General features: G+C 43.4%; 1 protein-coding gene across 9 annotated transcripts in view; it reads right to left on the bottom strand.

Annotated features, from left to right (window-relative positions):
- Positions 1-15,677, bottom strand: part of NFIA (nuclear factor I A) — a 420,964-nt gene that overhangs the window by 116,315 nt on the left and 288,972 nt on the right. For all 9 annotated transcript variants that reach the window (XM_081915818.1, XM_081915823.1, XM_081915817.1 and 6 more), the window contains exon 3: positions 8,951-9,016. In XM_081915818.1, coding sequence (XP_081771944.1) covers positions 8,951-9,016 — 66 coding nt within the window. The remainder of the gene's footprint in view (positions 1-8,950; positions 9,017-15,677) is intronic.

Raw genomic sequence — 15,677 nt, 5'->3', positions numbered from 1 at the left:
TTTCCAACAGTTTTCTATGTAGTCACCTCCCCTGTCCCTCAAAGTTCTAGAAATAGGATTAACAACTTCAGAATTTGGGATTAGAAGCAATAAAGGAAGGAAAACACTTTATTATGGCTGGGTAATGCATGAAGTAAAGAGTGTTTGCTGTTCTTGTGCACAGTGCTGCCATGGGTAAACAGATTGTGGCATAGTGCACTGGTGAGTGCCAGTGACTTCTGTACCAGACATGAATCAGTAAGGGTGCAAATCTATGGAGAACATTCACTTTGCACAGAGATGGTTTTATGGTTCATGTTGGAACTGATCTTCACCTAGTACATTTATCTTATCAATTCAGTTTTGGTGCTTTATCAGTGTGAAGCCACTTGAAACCACAAGAAAGGTGAACAGATAGCCAACTATTGGTTATGTTAGAGATGAATCATATGAGTAGGAAACTGATTTATTCAAAGCCAAGGGTCAAAGTTTTTAATCTCATGTATGAAGGACAAAAGGAAAGGAGGAGTGAACAACCACAAGGCTTATAGTGGAAGTTTTACAATGGGAAACCATGGTTTCCTGTTACATTTGTAATGAATAAATCTCTATATCCATAATTCAGCTCTATTTCTCAGTCATGTGACTGGGCACCCTTTCTACCTACTTTACTTGTTATTAACTCTTTCCTCCTACTAATTTATCTTAAAGGAATAGCTACTCCAGAATTTGTAGTTCTTGAACTGCAATTTAAATGATATTATAAGCCAAACTGCTTGCTTCCATATTGTGATAAATATGGCAGCTTCGAGCAAAACCTTATCCTGAACAATATTCAGAAGCAAGGGTATAAAGATGAGGTTCTGTAAGAATGTTAGCAAGATGGCATGAACCACTTTTTAACTGCATTACTTATCATTTCAACATGCATTCAATTGAATTATGGCAATGTAGTATGAGACTGGGTTCAACATGCAAATGCCAGGAGAGTCATTCTCTGATTTCATCAAAGTCTCTCTGAGATATTGATCTATCTTCTACAATGAAGGGGCAGCCTTAGGAAAGACAGTCATGCATAGCAATGACATTATTGTAAGGTTAGGGCCAATTTCTACATGATACACAACTGCATGTAACTTTCTCTTTCTCTCTCTCTCTCCAGAATGCAAAGCAGGAATGGAAGTGGAGGGTGGGAAAGAGCTATTTAACACTTTCTGCTTGGGCTATTTTTCTGCTGTGAAGCCAGTCCCTCCAATGCATCTCTCAGCTTCAGAGCAGCTTCAGAGTGGTTTTTAGAGGGGAAATAGTATGAGGGGAAAGGATTAAGCTCTCTGTTTCAGCACACCTTTCTCAGTCATAAAACTGGGACATTACCTTGAAAAGTATTTGCATATCCTGCTGGGTTTCATCAGTCATATGGTCTGCATCCTGACTTTCTTAGGAAAGGCAGGGTGGTCTTCTAGTATCTTTGTTTGCCATGATAACATAAGTATCTACAGCCATAATGTCTTTGATGTCCAATAGGTTTTGTTGGACCACCATTCAGCCCAAGTTTAACACATTTAAAGTCCCATTGCTTCTAATGGGAAAGTTTGATGTGCCCTCTTACTGATTAAAACCTGCTTAAATCTAATGCATGCACATCCCTATCTAAATAAATAAATAAATAAATAAGTGGATGGATGAATACGATTATCACAAGGGTTGACAAACTAGTTCCGTGAGTAGCTGTGTGCCATTATTTAGCACTTTTTACTGTTAGGAAGAACAAGGTGCCTTTCCTTTACTGAGGTACAGTTAAGGAATTGCAACTCAAAGCACAAAGAAAGCACTGGAATTACAATTAGTATCAATTTAGATGCTAAATAACTTTTTTTGGGGGGGCGGAATCTAAAATCTCTACATTTATTTAATTAATTCAGTAAACATTGGCGCACAGCTGCACTAATGTATACTGTCCTGTTTGCATTTACATATAAAAGCAGCCAATTCCTTGGGGAAAAAACCCAACTTTTAAATTTACGGTTAAAACTTGTACTATCAATTTCTGTCTGTCAAATGACAGTTATGCATGATGAGTAAGAGCTTTGCTGGACTTGAACTCCTGTCATGTTCTATTTCACTATCCCAGCACTAATCTTTGCACAGTTCTATAAATACCATCTCCCTCCTCCTTCAAGAGGGCTTGACTTCTTTTCAAAATGCTTGAAAGGCCTTCAAAAAATTTGAAAGGCATACCATGTCCCCATACACATTCTAATAAATTTGATGTAGTTTGATGGGGGGAAATTATGAATCGTCAAGTTTATCTTAATCTTTATTTAAAAAGACAATGTTAACAAAACGTTTAGACAAAAGCATGTGTCAGGGAACTGACATCTAAAGCGCCGCAGGTGCAAAGGCTCCCTGAGGTTGAGAGAGCAGTAGCAGCGGAAGAGGGAACCAGTAGAGGGCGAGCAAGAACTCCAAGGGAAAGTGAGTCGGAGGGATGGCTCAGAGACGCTTCAAGCGAAACCAGTGGGGAGGTCTCAGGACCTCCTATAGGGACACCCACACCTCGACGGAAACTGTCACGCCGAGAGGCCAGACGACGTGTTTCCGTTAAGGAGCTTTTATGTTGGAAACGTTTCCGAAAGCAGCCACTTTCGGATTCTACTAGTGATTGACGCAGCCATGCTGGAGGGGCTCCGTCACAGGCAGAGGTTTGAAAACCTGATCAAACTCTGAGGGACTTGCATTTTACGCACAAGCAGCTCATCGTCCCATCACAGCAATCCGAAAGTCTCCGAAAGCCAGCTTGTGCAGAGAGAAGCATCATGAGCAACCCAGCCGGAACCGGGGGTGCAGGAGCAGCTGGAGGGGGTCCAAGCCTGGAAGAAAGGTACAGAGCGTTGGAGATCCAGTTGGCGCTGCAAACGGCGAGGCTTGAGGAGAGGAGGGCTCAGGATGCAGAAAAGGGAAAGGAGAAAACCACCCCGCTCGCCAGAAAGGTACCAGGATTGGTGCAGAAATTCGGGGGGGATCCCAGGAACTATCATGCCTTTAGAACAGAGATGCAATACGCTCTAAACTTGCAGTTTGATGACTTCCCCGACGAGGAATCGCGAGTGGCGTATGTGATTGGCCATCTCGAATCCGGGGCGAAAGATTGGGTTAGACCCCTGATGGCAGCGAATAATGAGATCTTAAAGGACACGAGGAAGTTTTTTCGTGCCATGGACCTGATGTTTTCCAGCGATATTGAGCAGGGGGTGGTGCGAAGGCAGTTAATGGCTTGCCAGCAAGGAAGCAGATCTGTCCGTGAGTACTGGACTGAATTTACTATGCTGATTCATAAATTGGGGTGGGACCTATCGGCGGAGCCCATCCAAATGCTTTTCGAAGAGGGGCTTTCTTCAACCGTCAAAGATGAGCTTTCCCGGGGGCCCAGGGCGGAGTCTATGGACCAATTAACCAAATCTGCGCTGGCCATAGGAGCACGCCAGGAGGCGAGGGCTTTGGAAAGGCGGGAAGGGAAAGGAGACCGTTGGAGGGAGTTCCGCATTCCAGACATTCCAGAGCCATCTTTCCCGCCGGCAGAGCCGATGGAAGTTGGAACAGCGCGGGCGCGCGCAGTTTCAAATCCCAGTGAAGGGCGGAAGAAGGAGGGAAAGAGCGCCAAGAGATGTTATCTCTGCCAACAGCCAGGGCACTTTGCCAGAGTCTGCCCACAAAGAAAGGAATGGCAAGGGATGGCAGGAGCTGTTGGGGGAAAGGAAGAGGAAAGCAAGGAGCAAGTAAAAGCCAACGCCTGGCTGCCACCGTCGGGGCACAGCAGCCAGGCCAAAGAGCAATGAAAGTGCCCATGCCAGAACCTCCCAGACCTGCTTTAGTGATAGAGGTGTTACTAGAACTGCCAAACGGACACCCACTAAAGGTCAAGGCGCTTTTGGATTCAGGCAGCTCCTGTAATTTCATGAGTAAGGAGTTTGCAGCTGAGCACCAGATACAGACCATCCCTTTAAGTAACCCCTTGCAGGTGACTACGATTGACGGCAGAGAGCTGTTGGGGGGAGAAGTTAGCCAACAGACTGTCCCGATGATAATGAGAGTGGCAAGGCACACCGAACAGATAGCGTTTAATGTGGCCATCCTGGGAGGAGCGCCCATCATTTTGGGGATGAGCTGGCTGGCGCTACACGATCCGCTAGTGGGCTGGCATCAGAGGGTGGTCTCCTTTGGGTCAGCGCATTGCCTAGAACACTGCAAGGAGGGGAAGGTCTCGGGAGGAGACAGAGTCACCCTAGCGGGGATGGAAGTGATGGGCAAAGGGAAGGTGCCCCCGCAATACGCAGATCTGAGCAACGTATTCAGCGAAAGGGAAGCAGACAAACTGCCACCGCATAGACCCTTTGACTGTCAAATCAACCTACTCCCAGGGGCCCAACTCCCAGTAGGCAAGCTGTACGCCATGTCAGACAGGGAGATGCAGGAGCTGAGGGAGTTCATTGACAAAAACTTGAAGCGAGGTTTCATCAGAGAGTCCCGAGCGGTGGGGGGCAGCCCAGTGTTTTTTGTGGACAAAAAGAACACAGACAAACCGAGACTGGTGTGTGACTTTAGGGCCCTCAATGCAGTGTCGGAGCCCCTGGCTTTCCCTATGCCCCGAATTGACGACATTTTGACCAGAGTAAGGAAGGGAAAGATTTTTACAAAACTGGACCTGCGGGGGGCGTACAATCTGATACGCATAAGGAAGGGAGATGAATGGAAGACCACCATGTTTACCCCTTTGGGAGCCTTTGAATACCTCGTTATGCCCTTCGGTCTACAAGGGGGCTCCGCCTGTTTTCAAGCTTTTATAAACCACGTTCTGGGACCTTTGCTCTACAAGAACTGTGTGGCCTTTTTAGACGACGTGTTGGTGTATTCGGAAGATGAGGAACAGCATGTGAGGGACGTTCGAGAAGTGTTGGGCAGGCTGCAAGCCAACCAGCTGTGGGTGAAACTGGAGAAGTGCCAGTTTCATACCAAGGAGGTGGAATTCCTGGGGTACCGCTTGTCAGACAAGGGATTGGCCATGGATCCAGGCAAGGTTCAAGCGGTACTGGAATGGAAGACACCGAAGACCAAGAAGGACGTGCAAAGATTCTTGGGGTTTGGGAACTTTTATCGGAAGTTCATCAAGAACTTTGCCCACTTGACGGCGCCCATCACCGACTGCCTCAGCAGCAAGAAGAAATTTGTTTGGACGGTGGAGGCGGATCGAGCCTTTGAAGAACTGAAAAGGGCTTTCGCCTCGGAAGAACAACTTCTGCATGTGGATTTACAAAAACCCATGAGAGTGGAAACAGATGCATCCGACCGGGCTATAGGGGCGGTCCTTCTTCAACCGGGGAGGAGTGCGTCGGAGTGGAGACCGTGTGCATTCTTCTCGCGGAAACTGAATAAGTCCGAGAGGAATTACACGGTGTATGACAGGGAACTACTTGCCATTCACGAAGCATTCCGGAGGTGGAGACATTTATTAATTGGGGCACAACACAAGGTGCAAGTGTGCACCGACCACAAAAATTTAGAGTATTGGAGAACAGCTCGAGTGCTCAACCAACGACAAGTGAGATGGGCACAGGAATTCTCCAAATTTAACTTTGAGATTTGTTATGTGCCAGGCCCAGAAAACGTCAGGGCGGATGCGCTCTCACGCAAACCAGAATATTGGGAAGGGGAGGAGGTGATCGAAGAGAGACATGTCATCCCGGAGGACCGCTGGGTGTGTGGGGCGGCGCTGGTGGGGCAACGGGAACTGGTGGAGGAAACGGAAAATGATGAATATGCCCAGGATAAGCTCAGAGGTCTCAGGGGGGAGGGCGAGAGCCCCGGAGGTTTTGAGGAAAGAAATGGGGCATTGTATTACAAAGGGGCACTGTATATACCCGAAGGTGAATTGAGGGGGAGAGTACTCAAGCAGTTGCATGATAGCCCCACGGCGGGACATTTTGGGCAACACAAAACCATGTGGTTGGTTACCAGGGAATTTTGGTGGCCTAAGGTGAGGGAAGATGTAAGGGAGTATGTAAGAGGGTGTGACCAATGTCAGCGAGCCAAAGGGGAAAGAAGGGCGCCGGCAGGGTTATTAGAACCTTTACCCACACCAGAACGGCCTTGGGAAGCGATATCAATAGATTTTATGACGGATCTGCCAAGGTCCAAGGGGAAAACAGCCATCATGGTAGTAGTAGACCTGTTAACTAAGATGTGCCATTTTGTAGCATGCTCACATGCAGTCACAGCGGAAGAAACGGCGAAGTTGTTTGTGGAACATATCTTTAGGTTGCACGGGGCTCCCTCGAGGGTGATCTCAGATCGAGGCAAACAATTTACTTCCAGGTTCTGGAGGAAGCTCATGAGCTTGCTACACGTGGAAGTTAATTTTTCAACTGCCCGGCACCCTGAAACCAACGGGCAGGCGGAAAGGGCAAATGGCATTCTTCAACAATATCTTAGGTGTTATGTCAATGACAGAGAGAACGATTGGGTCGAAAAGTTGGCGTTGGCAGAATTTGCCTACAATAATGCGGAGAATGTGTCCACAGGGATGAGTCCCTTTTTGGCTAATTACGGGTGTCACCCCAGGGCATTTCTAGGGGAAGGAGGGGAGAGATGGAGCGTTCCAGCGGCTGAACATTTTGTAGAAGAGATGGAAGCCATCCATCAGCAGCTCCAGCTCAACTTAGAAAGGGCCAAGGCACAATATAAGAAGCAGGCAGACAAGAACAGAAGGGAAGGTGAAACCATAAGGGTGGGGGATCAAGTGTGGTTGTCAACCCAAGGGTTGCCGTTCAAAGGAGGTTGTAAGAAACTGAGGCCCAGAAGATTGGGACCCTTTGAGGTGATTCAGCAGGTCAACCCGGTAGCTTTCAAACTCCGATTACCCAACCACATGAAATTGCACCCAGTGTTCCACAGGTCGTTACTGTCACCATACAGGGGGGGACGTGAAGGGGAGCACGTCAGGGGACCAGCCTTGGAAGAGAGGGAACGCCGCAACCATGTAGCGGAAATCCTCGATTCCAGGTGGAAGGGTAATCAGGTGGAGTATTTGGTGGCGTGGGAAGGGGAACCGGAGTCAGAAAACACCTGGGTAAGTGCAGAGGAAGTCAATGACGAGGTTTTAACAGAAACGTTCCACCAAAGGTTCCCGAGGAAACCTCAGCCTATAGCAAGGTTTAGGAGGGAGTATTTCGGCACCACCGATGAGGAAGAGGAAATGGAAGGGTTCACGGAGTCGGAGTTGGAAGATGGAGTGGACTCTGATGACGAAGAGTACCTAGAGAGTAGGAACAGCAACAAGTGGAAGGAAGTGTTCGCGACGTCGGAAGATGAGGGAGGTTCTTTCAGGGGTTTTACCTCTTCACCGCCAGTAGGAGAGGAGACGGGAGGGGGTGAAGGGGGCCCTGGAGGGGAGGTGGATGTCAGGGAACTGACATCTAAAGCGCCGCAGGTGCAAAGGCTCCCTGAGGTTGAGAGAGCAGTAGCAGCGGAAGAGGGAACCAGTAGAGGGCGAGCAAGAACTCCAAGGGAAAGTGAGTCGGAGGGATGGCTCAGAGACGCTTCAAGCGAAACCAGTGGGGAGGTCTCAGGACCTCCTATAGGGACACCCACACCTCGACGGAAACTGTCACGCCGAGAGGCCAGACGACGTGTTTCCGTTAAGGAGCTTTTATGTTGGAAACGTTTCCGAAAGCAGCCACTTTCGGATTCTACTAGTGATTGACGCAGCCATGCTGGAGGGGCTCCGTCACAGGCAGAGGTTTGAAAACCTGATCAAACTCTGAGGGACTTGCATTTTACGCACAAGCAGCTCATCGTCCCATCACAGCATGCAATGGCATGAATTCACCATGGAGGAAAAAGAGTTCTTAAAAGAGAGAGGCCCAGGAAGCAGGATGACACAGATCTATCAAGGCTGAACACAGGTTAAAGAATGTCTCCTGATACATTTTCATTGCTGTCTTCTACTTTTGTTTGTTTATGCTTTTTAATCTAAAAGAAGTAATAGGAAATCAGGATTTCAAACAACTTCTTTTTTCTTTTTTTCTTTTTAAAGGACTCGAGCTCCTGCATTGTGTCTGAGTCCTTGCATGAGAAAAACAATTTCTACTTGTGCAGTGGAACATTCCATTCCTTCCCCTTGCTTCCCAATATGTTCTTCAGAACGGATTTAGGAGGGGTTTGGGAGGGGGACACATACTGGGAGAAGAGGGAGGGGGTTTCCAATGCACTAGTGGGATTCATTCCGCTTGCACAAGGACTTCCTGGGATACAATCCTCTTCGACTTGAAATGGCACCCAGCTCTTCAAATATCGCGTGTGTTTTGCTGCTGCTTTTACATTCCTTGGCACATTCAAGGAATAGCTGGTGCAGTTTGCATCTTACTGATTTGTGTTGCAGAAGCTACTCACCCACAATATTCCATACATTACGAGGAATGCTGAACCTGTTCTTAATGAAGATCTAAAGCAAATCTGCTGACTGGGAAAGGCTATGTTCAAAATGGCACATGCTTAAGTCTCAGCGAGGAAAGTAACAAAGTGTCATCACCCACCTGACTTCCCCCCAAATCAACTGAGCTGCTCAAGTGCTTAAGTCAGTGGCTTTTGTGTGTGTTCATCTTCAGCACTCGAACAGTACAGTTCTTGCAGGTCCCATTCAGTTCTTGCATGTCCCAGCCAGCTGATCCCTTTCCTCAAGAAAAAAAATACTCTTATATCGGAGAAGAGGGAGGGTGGTAACTAGCAATGAAGGGTGTGTGTGTGATCAGTAGGTGGGGATTGTTGGGCTCTGCTGACCTTGCTAATCACAACCAACTCCACACAGCTCAGGTAAGGCACTTGCTGCTAAGAGACAGTACAAGTCTAATTTTGCCTGGGGAAAACCCAAACAGATATGGACTCAAAGAATCTAAGGCAGCAACAGGTACATACTTACCATTTTCTGGCTGGTCCTTGATATCAGCTTCACTTGGCTGGCTTGGACTTTCAGACTGACTTGAATCTAAAAAACATAAAAATGCCCAAAAATTATAGTAATCGGTTGTGGAAATAAGATTTCCAAGTTCCAGACTTTAGATGATATATATTGCAATCTCTCTATATTTCCATCTGATAGAATATACAGTATTATATTTTCACTGAACTTTAATGGAGTAATCAGATTACATTACATAGTTTTCCATTAATCAAACTTTGTTGTAGAATAGATTCTACAAAATCTGAAACCAAAATTCATAATTATAGAAAACTTTGAAAAACCATGCCGTCAGGCAAAGAATTTGGCTTTGTAATCCAGTGTGGGTTTGGAGCATGTGAGATTCCCTAATACTGCAATGTCATTATTTTTCAATAGCCTAACAACTTGCTGTTGAGACATTAACCTTTTCATGTTTGTATTATTAACTACCTTTGTATGAAAGTGCAGACTTAATCAGCTACTTTAATTCACAGAAGCTTCTGAATGAATTTCAGCCTGAATAAAGAGCTATGGGGATTGAAAGTTATCATTCTTTTCCAGCCTGAGAAACCTGTTCCTAAACCCTAGAAACCTCTCTGTTTCTTGATGCCAATGCCCCAGGTTCCCAGAGCTGCAATTCCCAGGGTTGGCAGACCTCGAAACTTCGGAAGAGCTGGGGATCACACCTGCTATTTTCCTTTCTTCTTTTAACCTAGATAGTGTGTGAAGCTGGAGAGGATGAAAACTGGGGGGAAAGACGGCTGGTGGAAGAGCTTCCCATACCTGTGCCTTTCTGAGAGTTAGCCAAAAATGCTCAGAAAAGCCATCTATTGCTCTCTTTAAGTGGTGAACTCAAGTGGTGAATGGTGATAGATTCTAATACCAAAACAGGACCTTGGTGCCAAAGAAGAGCCAATGAGAAACAAGAAGGAATTATCAGCAATGCTCTGGGAAACTTTGAGGTTTCCAGAAGTACAAGGGACATTGAAAATATCTGAAGTGGGCAATCCCACGAAAAAGAAATGGACCAACGTCATCTGAGCATGCTCAGTGCTCAGTAGTCATAACTGCTGAGTGTCAGCTGGAAGAGAAAACCCGGAAATTGTATGTGTGAGCCTGCAGAAGGAATGAAATGCCCTGCTTCAGCCCCCTGCAATGGCTGGCTGAAACCTGCATTTTGTTACAGATCCCCCTTCTGTCTAATTGGCATTGATAGAGAGAAGCTTATGCTTGTGGCAACCCTTGAGTTGACTTCACCTTGAATTTCCAAGGTGCAGTGAAAAAGTCTGAAATTTGACCACATTTTAGAGAGAACACACAAGATCAAAAGGTCATAACACCATACTGTGATTAAATTGAAAATCTTACTTCTATTGCTCTGAAGTGATAACACCGCCCTTGAGGTATTAACAGCACGAAAGAAGAAGTACTGCTGATGACTTTGGGTCAAACTATGATAACGTATTACTTTTTGAAAAGTGTGCTAGCTTTTAAGCTAATGAATATTTTAATTATCAGACTACCATAAAGAAACTTTTGATACTCCATATGGATCCCCCCCCCGCACCTCCTGTCAATATGCATTTGTTATACAATGGTACCTTGGGTTAAGAACTTAATTCATTCTGGAGGTCCATTCTTAACCTGAAACTGTTCTTAACCTGAGGTACCATTTTAGCTAATGGGGCCTCCTGCTCCTGCTGCCCAATTTCTGTTCTCATCCTGAAGCAAAGTTCTCAACCCAAGGTACTATTTCTGGGTTAGCGGAGTCTATAACCTGAAGCGTCTGTAACCCGAGGTATCACTGTAGAGTAAAATAGACAAGCCCGTATCAACTAAGAAACTATAGCTAATTAAAGTACACAAAACAATGTGTATATTTACAATTGTACATCTAAACATCTAAAATAAGTTTCATTCAAATGCATTTTTTCAATGTGTGCTCAGTTGAACCAAACTGTTAGTGACATAGTGGATTTCAGAATTAGTGTCTTTATTGCCGAACATTAACAAATAATTTTTCCTTGATTTTTCTAAAGGAAACGAAAATGATTAAAAAAATAAACAACTCATCTAGCACTGTGCCAAATTTCAGTGTTGTGAGATAGTATTATTATACTGTCATTTAAGATGAAATGGCTTGCACGTTAAAATTCTAATTCTGTAATCCTATGCACCCCTACTTAGGAATAACCCACATGCAACCTACATCTGAGTAAATGTGTTTATGACTGGGCTGCAGGAGTTGCTAACTATTTGTATGCTATTCTTTTAAATGCTATTGGGTCACGCTGTTTTGTTTTGTTTTTAAATTTATATATAATTGTATACAACTTTTGCCATGGAAGGCTTAGAGGACACACTAGTCAGGAAGCAAGACAAGAATCTTATCATTTTTTTAAAACAAGAACAGAGCAGCAACATGTTATAAGGTTGCAATAACATGGTTTGTTTTTTTCTGACTACAGCATCATTATGCTTTTTCAGATCTACAAATGTATTTATTTTCTCAGTTGTCCTGATATCTGGGACGAATAGTTCATACTACAATACTTCCTATTATTGTCTTCCTCCATCCTTTCCAGCTTCATTTCTATTTTGGGGGGACAAGGTATTAAAACAAAGTCCACAGGATCAATGTCCCAATGTCCCATTCTTTCTGTTTCTCCAACTCTCCATAGTGCCATTTCGAAAACTACTGCATGATTTAGGAGATTATCCAGGTTATGGCTTCTGAGCTCTTTGATGGAAGCAAGTCCTCCCATAAACTACATTTCTCTTGTGGATGAAATGGGCATCAAAATAGGTCAGAACAGTATCATAGTTGTGTTTAAGGCCTACTTCAGCAAAGATGAAAGATTTGTAAGCATTCCAGAGTTTTGTGGGTGACATGGTATTTCTATTCAAATCAAGCCATTACAGGATTATTAAAGGGAATGTATCTGCTGCAGAAAATGGTGCTAATTTTCTTTGTCAGAAATTGGTGCATTTAAAACTTGACCTCCCATATCATGGCATGGAGCACTTAGAGGAAACAGCTAGGAAGCTAGACAATATTTATTGCCCCTCAAAACAAAAACAGCAGCATCAAGAAACACCCAACTATACTGGAGTTCAGTGCCTTCTAGGGTCTAAAATATATAATACTGAATGACATGTACAATTACAATAATATCAGAATGAAGTATTATATATAAACAGGTAATGTAAAAGGATATTATGATATTATGTTGCAAACAAGGAATATAAAATTATACTATGTCGTTCTTAGATTTGAAATACAATAAAGCTTGGATGTCACAAATTTATCCCAGTGTTTATACTTTTTCTGATCTTCTTTTTTCATCCTGGCTATCTTTAAATTTATTCTGTTTTTGAAAAGACCCTTCAGTCTTTTCAGCTACCATCAGGATTAAACATAGGAACTATGGCTCTGAAGAAAGCAAACTACCAAAATGTTTCAAAACAAAATATAATTCTGTTTCCTTGATTTTTATTCAGATACTGAAGATGATTTGACACAGTCAAGAGCTTCAGTGTTTGGTTATTAAAGAGGAAATTCACAGAGCAGTCCTAAAAATGCAAAGTACACAGCAGAGGGTTTTCATTTGGTTCACACACCACAGCCCTATTCAATAGTATGCTGACTGTAACTTCCCTATTTTGGATTGCTAAAAAGATAACTCAAAATCCAGCTTTTACAGTATATTACACACTTTGTGTTCTGATGCACACAAAACGTATCCAGTGAAATCAATGTGCAGAGTAGATAACATATTTAATTTATGTAAATGAAAGAAATTTTCATCCACATTTGAATTAAATTAATATTACTTAATATTATTACTTAATATAAATTCAGGTTAGCCATTCATTTATTGTTTTTCTCCCTCCACACACACACTCATATACACAAACACACAGAGGCAGAGTTATATTCCACCACCTACATAAATTAAGAATCATGCAAAAATGCATAACCATATACATACTAAATTGGTGTTCCCCTCAAAGCAGGTTTTATTGCTGTTAGGGCAGGTAAGATAAATAATTATAAAATTATTATGAAAACAGGGCAGTTCTGATCCAACTAAACATAATAATTTTAAAATCTCATTAACGTCAATGGAAGAAAGTTAAACATATACATAACTCTGCCGCTGAAATCAATGGGATTTAAAAGCAGATTGTGCACGGTATTATTAAAGTGAGACTTTAATTTATTACAGATGGAGATAGAGCCATTATAGTGAAGTAAATTATTAGTCACACACATCCAGTAATCTAGTTTGAGGAAACGTTTGCTGGTGGATTCCAACAAATCATAAACATCACAGTATTGGAAGGTGAAAAAAGCCTATAGATAAGCTTTTCCGGGGCTGTATCAGCTAGTTATATGGCGCTGCTCCCAAGGAATTATACTGTGGAGTCTCTAAGTGGACTTTCTCTTCTCCATTCTCCTTTCCATTGTCAATGGTGGCAGCAACAGGGGGATCTTGGGATGCATTGCAAGGGGAGAGTTTTGGACAAACTGAGAGGGAACTGGGTTGGCAATGGCTTGGGAGGGGTTGGTAGGTAGGCTGGGATGGTGAAGGAGAAGGGGCTGTGAAGTGAAGTGGGCTGGAGGGAGTTGTGAGGGGATAGGGCTTGGGGCAAAGGGAGGGAATTTGCAAGGGGTGGATGGGTAGGTGGGCAACAACAGAAAGGAAGACAGCCCCTAGTAATCACATATATTTCCTCTACTTTTGATGAATATACTGTGTCTAATGAGAGAAATGGCATGACAGACGAGCCAAACTTTCTTCTTCTGATGCAGCATCTGATTTCATGATCAGGTTTTCTGAGACTTTTTAGCCCTTAGACAGGATTTCTTGACTTTCACAGGCACAGTAATATTATATCAAAATCCTAACTCGGATCCTGAAACTTTATCAGTCTCTAAAAACCACAGAAAGCTGCAGCCTCTTTCTCTAACATAGAAAAAGCCTTTTGACCTTTTTGATTCAAAGAATTCTACTCTCTATTTTTCCCCTGACAACTTGGGGATAAACCTATAAACCCATTAACAATTGGAACTGAGAAGATGGCAGGTGATTCAAACCCAAAAAGTCATTATTCATAATGAATAATAATGACATTTATAAATAAACGTGCAGAAGACTATGAGTAGAAGATTGAAGGAAAATAATACTATGGGCTAGTTTATGGCTACAGTTCACATATTCATTGAGCAAAGTATGTCAAATATATCCATTGAAATTATTTTTGGGGGAAGAGGAATATATACTATCTCTGATCTTTGCCCAAATGTGGCTTTTCTTTCACGCATGGAAATTGCTTTTGCTGTCATGAGTTGCAATATTGAACATATACATGGTGAAGGAACTCTCAGTGAACCCAACAGCACCCAACTATGTATGAATAAACATGTTTAGGACTAGGTTATACATATTTTAGTTTCATGGAGTCAAAGAACGATGCTATGGGACAACATTCATGTCTCTTAACATCTAAAAAACCCAATAGGTAGAGGCAAGGTAGCACATTTGTATAGTTTTCTGAGAGTAGTAGTCACTGGGAGTGTCAATTGGGAGCCTGATTTGAATAACAGGCAGAACTTTGTGGGATGGCTTATTTCCCCCATGAATGCTTTTCAGAAAATGGAGGTGTGATCCCTTGCTACGTATATAATCGAAGGACTCAGAAAGAAGTATGGTGAGGACAGGCATTTCCAGTTTCAGTGATGTGGATGGAGAGGACAGAGCCATTAATGGCAAGAAAATGAAGCTTTACACCATGGAGGAAACTCAGGGATAAATCTGTGCGCTTTCTTGGGTAAGTATAAAGAGATGCAGGACTGCCTGAGGGTACTCCAACAGTGTTCCCTAACACCCCCCCCCCACAAATCCCCATCCCTAGCCTAAGGTAGGCATTTGGGGGGAAAAATAATTAGGTGTATTTGCTTACCACCTGCAACTTACATCAGCTTCCAATTTTCCCTCAGCAGTATAGATACAGATACAGTATATTCAACTTGTTGCTCAAGTGCTCTTCACTGCTCTACCCTACCCCTTAACTTCAAAGTCCTTTCCTTTTCAGCAACTCTATTTACCTAAGTTGTATCCCATTAACTCCTGAGAAAAAAGGTTCCACACAGTGGTAAAATCACAGCAACCCTAGCCTCATTTTTGTGAGAGGACTCTTAATTCCCATACACTGGGAAAGAGATTATCTTTGATAATAGAAATGTAAATCAAAGCTTGCTGTTGTTTATTCCAGACAGACATTTCTGTGTTAAGTCTGTTTATCAGGCAACACTCTGTCTAAGCCAGGAAGCAGTCAGCCTTTGTGAGAAGATGTCTGCAAATATATTTCCCAGGAGCCCTTGCAGCAAACTTTTGTGGCCAATCCCCCCAACCTCCCACTCCTTGTTACTATACCAGAAAATTGTACTAAGACAGCCCATAAGTAGATGAGCAAAAACAACTAGCTAGACTATGCTGATGAGCATGAATGAAACCAAAACATGTGCGCACAGTCTGCTGCCCTTTATTCTAAGCAGACTTTGTGTATTACATCTGTTTAGCAAGCAACACTTTGTCTGAGTTGTCCCGCTTTGTAAAAAGGAGTTCCCAGAAACTCCAAGGTGACTTTTTTTGGGGGGGGGAGGGGGCTGCACAAAAGATCCTTATTGTAGGCTATATCT

This window comes from Podarcis melisellensis (genome assembly GCF_964234715.1).
Source record: "Podarcis melisellensis genome assembly, chromosome: 6".
Taxonomy (NCBI): domain Eukaryota; kingdom Metazoa; phylum Chordata; class Lepidosauria; order Squamata; family Lacertidae; genus Podarcis; species Podarcis melisellensis.
This window is presented reverse-complemented; position numbering and strand designations above follow the sequence as displayed.